The sequence below is a fragment of the Glandiceps talaboti genome, chromosome 2 (genome assembly GCF_964340395.1).
Source record: "Glandiceps talaboti chromosome 2, keGlaTala1.1, whole genome shotgun sequence".
In the NCBI taxonomy this organism is placed as follows: Eukaryota; Metazoa; Hemichordata; class Enteropneusta; family Spengelidae; genus Glandiceps; species Glandiceps talaboti.
Window position 1 is genome coordinate 13,668,408 of NC_135550.1, and position 10,899 is coordinate 13,679,306.

Consider the following 10,899-nt stretch of genomic DNA (forward strand, 5'->3'; position numbering starts at 1 on the left):
GTTTGAATAGACTGAGATGACTAAATATGTGCAGCGACTCTTGGAATAGTCTTGCGTCACCTTTACATGTTGTTATTATCACATACTAGTATACGTTGTGGTGAGCGCTCTACCTTGATTTAAACTACGTGTGTTTAGTACAATATATAACGCCAAAGTAAAGCATTTTCTGTATGTACCACAATGATTTATAGCACCCATATCAAGTGTAAAAGTATATTGTTTCATTTGCTAATTGACCACATTAGAAAAGCCACAGGCTAGGCTTGTAAATAAACCAATTGAAACAATAATATATGTTTATAATTGATACGAATGCTATAAACGAGTGTAGCACATAGAGAAAGTTCTTTTACTTCAGTGTTACTTGTTGTAGTACCAGTCCGGGTAATATTGATACATTTTAATATGAAAAGAAGTAATTATGAAAGATCATAAAATAACAGACTATATCAACTTAACAATGTCAATACCTGTATCTTCATCTTCTATTTGCTGTCAACCAATTCATAACACAATTTGTACTTTCACGTAAACAAAGGACAATATAAAATACCTAAATAAAATAATACAATTCCCGTAGGTTAACAGCAGTGGAAATGAAAGGCAAATCGAGCTAGCTCTCCCTACAGCTTTTCATAAAATTGGGTATGAATGTACTTTGAAAGCCTTATTAATTTAATGATTGTGACTGTATTCGTGTAGTAGTCACGCATCAATGATTTAAAATTACTAGTAATTGAATAGTCCAAACTAAATGTCTCGGGCTGATTTAATCGGTATTTCATATGCACTTCCTGGTCGATAGAATTAGACACGTGAATGAACATAATATGTCCATTTTCTTTCAAGGTTGTTTATTACCTGAGCATACTAGTAATTAACGCTGTCACATAAAATTAAGCAATAACCCCCGCCGAAGGCGGGTATACTGAATATTTTATCTTCAGTCGCTCAACTATTTAATTAATGTAATATTCAATTTGCCTGTCAAGTATTTTTAGATCCCAGCAACATAAATTGGATAAGATGTTGTTGATATTTGTACGAGTGCAGACTCGAGTCACGCACAGAGCGTAGAGCGCCCCACGTGGTAAGATTGGGAGAGTAACAACAAATGTAAAGGAAACACAAACATGGTGATCACCCGTTTTTATTTTTATTTTCAGAAAGTCTCCATCATATGATGTTTTTTTTATATAATGTGACATTATAAGCTGAGAGATCTTTAAATAAACATATATTTTCTTGACAATATCATGTGAATATCCCATCTAGAAAATATGTAGTTTTATGACGCGTCGACGAAATACCACTTTTACTCCATGACAAAAATATTGGGAGATATCAAACTATCAATATAGCACTTAAAGCTATATGTTTGTCTAAAAATAAAAGGGGAAAATCATTTTTCATAACTATTATTAAAAAAATTCCAGGGGTGCATGTCCTATACTTTTAGCCTTCTCAAAAAGAACCCTGGATAGACACCCCCCCCCCTAAGTGTTATACATGTACTGTGGGTATGACAAAAAAGCGACCACAACGTGTTTACTCCAGTTCTAGTGACTTGTATATGAACGTAAAGCTAATGAGAGTGGATGCCATGAGTAGCATACACAAAATATTACATGCCCAGCGCCCAAAATAAAGTCCTTCATTTCGATGGATAATATTTACACCTGTTACTTTCATGTGTATGAAATAACAGGGACAAAAGTTCGTTCCGTATTATTACCGCTAATGATTATCTGGTAAAGTAAGTAATTTTAAAAATGTCTATGTACAGTAGAATTGTACCAGTGACAAACTAAAATGGGTCATGTTTGCATTACAGCCTTATTTTGAATTAACAGAGGTCGAATTTAAAAGTAATTGATAATTTGTAAAACTGATATGATGAGTCAGTTGGCCTACCATTGTGATTTACTGACAACATATAATGTGTCAGACAGTGTACTAATACGTCATTATGTTCCATTGTTATGATGAATCAGCTAATGGTTCGAAAATGTGTTTCATCGTTAAAAAAATATTGGCATAAGGATATGAGTTGTTTCCTACTCTGAGATTCATTGGCATTAAAACATATGCCATAGCGTCATATTGAACAAACTAACAGTTCAACCACGTGCACTCCAGAAAGACATACTAGTATCATGGTCCTCAATCCTCGATGAGGGCGCCATTTACATCAGCCGAATTGCCGATTTATTGATTAGAAAAATATTCTTTCAGCACATCTGGCATGTCATCCTCTTCGTAATCTTTCACGACAAACGTCGTTCCGTTATGAGCACCTCTAACTATTCCTGATAATTCTGAAGTGGAAATATAATTTGGATTTTAAGCAAGTTCAAACACAAATTGTAATGTAAATACAACCCGTGTAGGTTTAATCATGAATTGATTTCAGTATGTCAGACATTTTGCGTATAACATCAAAATGACGTCAGAGTAATTTTATTTTATTTTATCGTAACAAACACCGACAGAGATTTCTCATGAAAAATAATAAGTTATACAAATGCAAAAAAAGGCAGAAAAACGTCATTTTGGGTCGACTTCATTGGTTTTCTCTCAGACGACGTATAGAGGGCGTTTGCAAAGGGTTTAGATCGATGACCAATAATTGTTTTACAATTTAATACTGACTAAGAATAAATTACTGTAACAGTACTTACGTCGTCCAGAAGATGGTCTAAAGAGACATAATAACTTCTTGTTCTTCATCTCTGCTCGACCGATGTCATAGCCAACTCCAAGTGATGGCTGAGTGACTTCAGTCACGACCACTGTGTTAAAATAATAGTCCTTAGTTAGTTCAACTTCAACTTCAACTTTATTACCCTTTTTTGACAAGTTACAAATCACATTGGATCATATATTATATATTAGCTTTGCAATAAAGGGTAACGGGAAACGGAAAATATCGAATGCTAGTCGAGTCCGAGTTGGGCGTGTTGTGTACTAAGTTTGGGCTACTGCAACTCTCCGCATCTAATAAGACATACATACATACATACATACATACATACATACATACATACATACATACATACATACATACATACATACATACATACATACATACATACATACATACATACATACATACATACATACATACATACATACATACATAATTTAGAGTGTGTTTTAGATTTAGATGTGCCAAACTATGGAATTTCAATCGGTCTCACTAAAACGAATGACAAGTTGATTGAAGGTAAACGAATGACGCATTCCATTTGAAAAAAACTTAAATTTGTAGGTCCTTGTTGTTACTACCTTATAAATCACGACATCTATATGACATTATCAATTCCCACTGTCACTACAACAAACTGCTGTACAGACTCTAGACATATATTCCTTGTTGTGAATATAGTAACGCGAAAAGGCATTCATATTTATTCAAATCACTTACCATCGGCAGCATCCATCAACTTTAGATCCTTTTCACGGATAGACTTGTCATCTGCATCAGCTGTTAGTTAACGAAGGAATGACAGCATTCATAATTTAGTGTAAATGTTTAGACATTATTGTTTACTTTTTAATATGGGCTAATTGTCGTAAATACCACGACATCAAAATATGGACAGATGTTATGTATTCCTGAAATCATTCTTGCCAGTCTGTCTGTCTGTCTGTCTGTCTGTCTGTCTGTCTGTCTGTCTGTCTGTGTTATCGATTTGACTTTCGAATACATATAAGTGGAAATCCAAAGAATTTAATCAAAGCATGGTAAAATAAAAAGTCCAACTATTGTATATAACATACCTGTGGTCATTATTTTAATTATGTTGCCGATTTTTAGTTAAGAACAAAATGTGTATGTATATATTTAACTAAATCTACTCTTCCTAATTATTGCAACCATTATTAATAAATTAATTGCCGCATTTCAGTTCATAAGAACACGGAGAACAAAAAATAATGTGGATGGACAATATGTTAATTAAATTGTCTTTTGAAATTAAATCGACGCTTTTTTTATTCATGTGGATAATTTTTCCCCATAATTTTTAAAAATTAAATCGGAATTTTGATTAAATCGGTGCAGTGATTGAAATGTCCAACAATTAGTAATCGAAACTTAATTCCTAGGAACACAAGGCACCAATATTGTAAGAACCCAATATTCGACATGAATATACATTACATGTACTTACATTAGACATTGAGCTCCAACCACAAGAGGCGCCCTTCTTTTCAAGTTGTTTTCTGAATAGGTATATACTAGGTTATTATTAAGAACTACTTAGCGTTGGTGATTCAGGTACGCGTTCTGCCACAGATAAGTATATATGTTAGTTATCTGTGGTTCTGCCGACTACCCTCTAGTAGTATAACATGCCCTTGCAGAGAATACCATCCAATTGACCTTTGAAGATCACCTTTTCAGAAATACACCCATTACATGATGTGCCATTAAATTTCCTGGCCCTCTACATTTTATCTTATACTACGAAATAACCTGGTTGATATGTCATCCAATCTGATTAAAATCCGATGTAGATGTCGGCTAATCGTTCATTGCTATTTTACCTTCGTTATTTTGCCTGAATTGACCTGAATTGACCTTCTTGGTACATGTTTACATTTTTTAGCCTGAATGCCTAGGTGATCAGGCTAAAAAATGTAAACATGTACCAAGAAGGTCAATTCAGGCAAAATAACGAAGGTAAAATAGCAATGAACGATTAGCCGACATCTACATCGGATTTTAATCAGATTGATATGTCATCATACCTTGCTCTGGTTGATTACTGCCCACGTGATCCGAAAGAACATTACCGTAGGCTTTCAATTCCTCTATAATTTTGGCATAAAGTGCAGAATCCTGACGCCCACCACGAATACTACCACAAAATATGATATTTGGTTTACCACTCATTTTGGTGAAGGATCTAGGGGAACGTTTAGCTGAACTTCAAAGCTTCTGGCACTGTGATAAAAGGTCAGGGATCGGTGTAGGTACTGGTAAAAACGTTTCTAATTTGGGCACAATATACAGAACAAACAAATAAATATACATACGTGTAATTTGATGGCATGGGTAGGAATACACGTCTCGTGGACTTTATTCCCCACTCTACCATGCGTGCTACAAAAAAATGATGCAAGTTTTCATGATGCAACCAGTGTGGAAGATTGCGAGGGTATGAGATTAGTGAGAGGGACAGTGTGCAGTTACTTAGACGGCACATACCTGAGAAAAACCACAATGAGCATACTTACAAAATCACCCCTCTGAACCGTGTGTCCCACAACCCCCTGTTTGTGAGTTACTGTACTGTCAACTCATATCACCGAGATGAACTAGTGTCGATATTATGGTTCTGAAAACAGAACTCAAAGTCCAAGGACATTTTACAGTGAGGATAATATTTTGTGACATATGTGCAAATGACGTGATTCGATAAATCAGCTTTATTTTGTTATTTTTATGCTATGTTGTAATCTTCTAAAGCAAACTTGCATCAGACTAATAGTTACACCTAATCTTATAATATACAATTATAATGCATCTATATTTTGCAGTGTGAAGCGGCTACTATACTGCAAAATGTAATGTTGGGAAAAAGACGCAACACATATGCATGTATGGAGATGGAAAAAGAACCCTGTTCGGTTTGCGAATGGAATGTAAGCTTAATTATCACGTGATGGAATGCGAAATTATTGTCATGGAAAAGTTGTAAATGAAAAATCTTTACAAATTCAAAATAGACCCAGTACACTTTTAAAATGTATTATTTTGCAGTGCTACACGTATATGGTCGACACAATCCATTACATGTCCATGACGCCGCCGACATGAACTTGTTACAACTAGTCACTCATTTATTTACGACATTGCAACATATAAAACACCTTAGCAACGGAAGATCATAGAATTATCTAACTGACAAGCTTAACTTCTGATAATATGCTAAATATCCTGGAGCCATCAGTTTAATATGGATATTCCCGAAAACAGCTTATTTACATCCACGTTTCATCTTAAGAATACAAGCCTCAATTTTTACATAATTTCACATAATATAGCAACACCAAAACTTACGGAAGGTATTCAGTTTACATCTGGTTTCCATTCGGTAAAACTGGGTCATAGAGAGAATATTTTCATTTTAATGTGCATTACATTGTGCCTGTCACTTGAAACGCCAAATCAATTTCTTGGTTGATAGTATCCATTATAATACATGTAACCATCCATAAACCTTCAATTTCTATAACATATGTGTCCCAGATGGTCGACCGCAGCTTCAAGGAAGAATGTTATTTGATGCATTCGTACCGACGACACACATCTTTTGTGTAAACATTAATAATTTTTATTTATGTATTTTTTGGAGAGATTTCTATTATTTATTACCTACATTCAACACATACTAGTATTAAACTTCAGAACCGCTCCAATTGTCTGTCCTACCTTCGCCTTCTAAAGCTTCGACAAGAAACCCACAATAAGCTATTAAAAAGATAATTAATTAATGATGCAATAGTAAACAACTATATACAGTACACCGTGAATGTTAAAGCGATTCATGACAGGAGTAAAAGTAAGAATTTTAATATACAAATACAGGGACTAGTGTGCAGAATATTTTTAGAAAAGATCGTGTATAAAGTTAGAATCAAAGGAGAGACAAGCTTAGGTCGCCACATACAAATTACAATCGAATATTTCTACATGTGGGGCATTTGGAAGTTGGTAGGGACATTCACACTGACGTCACGTGTCAAGAGGCGAAGCGTGTGAAGAGTGGGTGGAGCTTTGAATCAACGAACAATCAAACATTAAATTCAAAATGGAGGCGCCACAAAGAAACCACGCAAAAACCGCTCTGTCGATTGAAGCGTGTGAAGTAACGCTTAATGGTCGTGTACCACCACATTTACAGTCTAGATTAGTAGTAGAGACGATCAAGCATCTTCTATACCAACGAGAACAAATACCGATGCCATACGAACATCTGAAGAGGCGATATGTGACTAAGGTACGTACGTGCATTTCGACAGTTTTGAGAATTTTACAACACTGAAACTCGCTTTCAAGCTCAAGGTCGATCATGGTGAGGAATCCACAGTTGCTGTGATCATGGAGGTAGAAACACACGTCTTCATGCTGTGATTATAACGAAAAGAAATGCACAAAACAGTCCTTGTATATAAGATTAGAGAATCCCCGGCGTGTTATATATAGTGTACTGTGCGTTCCTCTAACATGGTAGATGCAAAGCAATATACACTGACCATAGAAGCAGGTCAAGAAGGTTTGCACGGTTTTTGGAAAGAAATGTCCACAAAAAAGTGACAAATAATCATTAGACGTACACTAGATATAGTTAATACATGTAATTAGATAGATTGTGGATATGTCAGGTAACACTTCATTAATACATAGACAGTGTACTATGATTAATACTATTACAGTTGCAACTGACCGAGCTGTCTTCTATTCTGAACAAACCGACTGTTTACTGCTGTTATAAGGACTAGGTGTAACGTTTTAAATGTTGATCTGGGTGGACAATGACTAATATTAGACTATATGAGATAGTCATATCAGTTTTACGATAGTAGAGTATAACCTTCATGGGTTTTATTATGACACACTGGCCAGTCAAGACAAGTCATCTGGTAACCATTGTTTTTATTTCTCACAGGAACAAAAGGACCATAGTAGATTGTCATTGTCATCTGAATGCAAGAAATGTTTACAGTGCCTGGAAACAATAGATGAACATTTCCAACACCTTGACGATGTCTTTCAAATCACACAAGTTACCAGAGTCATGATATTATTCGGATCAACTGCTGTCACTCCAAAAGAAATGTATTTGGTCAATCTGCACAATCTCCATCGGAACTACGGTTCAGCCGGAGTCACTTCCAAAAGTGGAATACGTTGTTTAATGAGGGCCTTAATTACAAATGTAGTGCTATCTGAAGCTGACTCTCTTTGTCAGACCAATGTCCTTGTGCTTGTTGAGGCACACAGGGACAGTGGCCTGAATTGGTTTAAACCAAAGTTATCTTTCAAGACACCCAGCAGGGGGAAACAGTTTGAAATAAAGTTTGCTTCTACACACTCTGATGAGGAAGTTGAAGATGAGAATGCACAGTTCTATGATGATGATGACCTGGTGTGGTTTCAAGCTCCTAAACCGATCAAAGGATTCAAACTAAAAGCTGAAGCTGCTCCTGTCAATTTGTTTCCTTAGGGTGAACTTACAAACATTTTTATGTCATCAATTTTAGCTTATTAGTTCCTGTGTGTCAAACAAGCTGCAATACTGTGTTATTAATATATGAAACCTCCAATTTACAATCCTAGAAATCAAATCAAATATTTAGGATAAAATGTTGCAATGGCAGTCTAAGTTTGTAAATGGTAATTGTTGATACATTGTGTACATGTAAATACTGATTTAAATTATTTTTGTACGACATATCATAGGAGTTTAGTTGCTTGTCTAACATTTTCAACATAATGTACCATTGTGATGGACGTTACGTATGGAAGGCTTACTATTTAGACATGAAATTGCATTGATGTATATTTTTGTATTTACCATATCAGAATGCAATATGGGATATGTATTTAGCAATCACCAGTGTTCTAGTATAACTGTAGAAGGGCGATAGTGATGTGACGTGTGCAGGGTGGGATGGATGAATATCCCTACCAAGTTACAACACTTGTAAGGTGATAACAAAATGTGAATTTTGTACTCTTTCTACCCTGTAAAGTACATTAAACATTGAGTGATAAACAGTCTATAGATTGCTGAATGAACAGATCCTATAATAATTAACTTGTAGCATACTATGGTAAGCTTGAACAGAAACAAAACTTTAGAAGACAATCAGTGTTTGTAATAAGGGTTACAACACACAGAAAAAGTTCAACTTTTTAGCTGTTAATCTGTCCTATTTGATGATTCTCATCAGAATGACACTTTCCATGATATTGTTTGAGGATCATCGACCAGGACAGATAAAAAACTCAATGCTACAAAGTTTAGCTGTTTGTGTGTTTTAACTATTCTACTTCATTTGATGTACCAAACTGATAAATATTTGTGGTTATGTTTGTAATAATTGAAAGTTATTGGGACTCAAGATGTATGTATCAGTATATTCACAATATTATGTAATTACATAACTTGATGATATACATGTAATTTTGTTTGACGTCATACTACAGAAATACCAGTACTTGTTTTTTCTCTCCCTCTTTGATGAATGTAGAAATAACTGTCTGTACGTCTTAGTTCATTTATTTTTATCGTGTAACTGTTGGAGAATTGTAATGTTTTCCTTTGGCTTTGCAATATTCCAATTATTGCTCAGATAGGAAATGCTAAATTATTTTATGGTATCATGTTGTAAAAGCAGAAGACAAAATATGACCTGAATAACTACATTATGATTTAAGATTTAGAATTCTTCATATTTTGTTTGTATAGGAAAATTTACATTTGTATAAATATTATTCTTGTGAAATGCCAAATCAAGTTTTTACGCGAGAAGCACAAAATAAACCCATTTATAGTAATGAATTTCTACTCGCAGTCAAAAAATTTCTTGGAAGCAAGTCCCAAATTTTGTCAACATCTTGTCTTCATCATCAGGGCTGTGCTACAGTGGGCCATTGTCAAATTTCTTGGAAGAGACCTCGTAGTACACCCCTGATGATGGTGCGAAAATTTGGGACTTGCTTCTCTCAGGGCTGAGTAGAAAATCATTACTATGTATGATCCTAGAGTCCATATGAACATTCATTCTCACAAAACTCATATAAACATGATAAAATATAAAGCTATTAAACCTTTTTTGTCTTTTTTTCTTCTGATATTCATTATGTTGTTATTATTCTTCAACGTTAAATGTGCATGAAGTGCTGTTGATATATTCATTTATGACTGTACTTTTAATTTACCTAATTTATTATTTCCACATCAAATCTTTAAAAAAATGCAATTTTTCAACATTTGCTCAAGTCGAGAACAATGTCTGCAATACTTGTTCAAAATTGTTTGGTTGTGTATTATTTTTTTTTAAATGTTATTTGTTTGTAGTTCTGAATTCCGATGTTTTACCCTCAAAAATGAGTAAACGAGCAAGTTAGATTACCCTTTAGTCATTAACCCAATGTGTTCATTCTAGAATAGCCATAGATATAAGTGGCAATAGTTATTATTATGTCCCTATTTGTCAATCTCTTCTAAAGGCAAAATAAAAAAAACATTATGTGTTTCCGATAACCTGATCGTTTAAGCTGCCGAATCTAAACATTTACAATGTAAAACAAAGTTAAAAATATTTTGTCTTCTTGTCCTTCATGTATGTGTTTTCTCTCTCTCTCACACAAGGGATGGATATTCTGACTGACATTTTGTTTGTTTTTGAGTAGAAGCAATATTTTTTCAAAAATAAAAACAATTGAAAAGGTAAAGATTAAAAAAATAAATTAAAATCCTGACCTACCTACCCATTTTCTGATGCCATGATGTTATCGAAAACACAATTATTATTATTTTTTGTCATTTGCAGGATACTTTGTTCCAAAATCCAGTTAATAACAGGACAGTTCAAAGACAAAGTGTCCCCAAAGTTGTTAACCATCATTGGAATTATTTGCATCATCACGATCAAATTGTCCATAATCTACTATCATTGCAATCACTTACTACGTGTGCTGGCATACATTAAGACTGACATTTTTTAGTTTGTACCTTTTGATATTGATGTAATCTGCCCTTCTTCCTTACATTGGACAGAGTACCTATACAATCCTCATACACAAACATACTGAAGTAGCGATATTACAATGCTATATTCTGTGTAGACAGTTTATAAGAGACATTGCCTCAATTT

The 10,899-nt window shown here is 34.4% G+C and overlaps 2 protein-coding genes across 2 annotated transcripts; one reads left to right on the forward strand and one right to left on the reverse strand.

Moving 5' to 3' along the window:
- Positions 1 to 2,211: 2,211 nt before the first annotated feature.
- On the reverse strand, positions 2,212 to 4,960 carry LOC144453583 (putative 2'-deoxynucleoside 5'-phosphate N-hydrolase 1). Its single transcript, XM_078144905.1, has 4 exons — positions 4,759 to 4,960; positions 3,431 to 3,490; positions 2,685 to 2,795; positions 2,212 to 2,321 (listed from the first exon to the last, which is right to left on the reverse strand). The coding sequence occupies exons 1-4, from the start codon at positions 4,901 to 4,903 to the stop codon at positions 2,212 to 2,214; spliced, it is 426 nt and encodes a 141-aa protein (XP_078001031.1). The 5' UTR covers positions 4,904 to 4,960.
- Positions 4,961 to 6,824: 1,864 nt separating this feature from the next.
- Positions 6,825 to 8,240, forward strand: LOC144444487 (MAD2L1-binding protein-like). The gene is made up of 2 exons (XM_078133922.1): positions 6,825 to 7,013; positions 7,683 to 8,240. Exons 1-2 carry the CDS (start codon positions 6,825 to 6,827, stop codon positions 8,238 to 8,240), a joined length of 747 nt encoding a protein of 248 aa, XP_077990048.1.
- Positions 8,241 to 10,899: the final 2,659 nt, after the last annotated feature.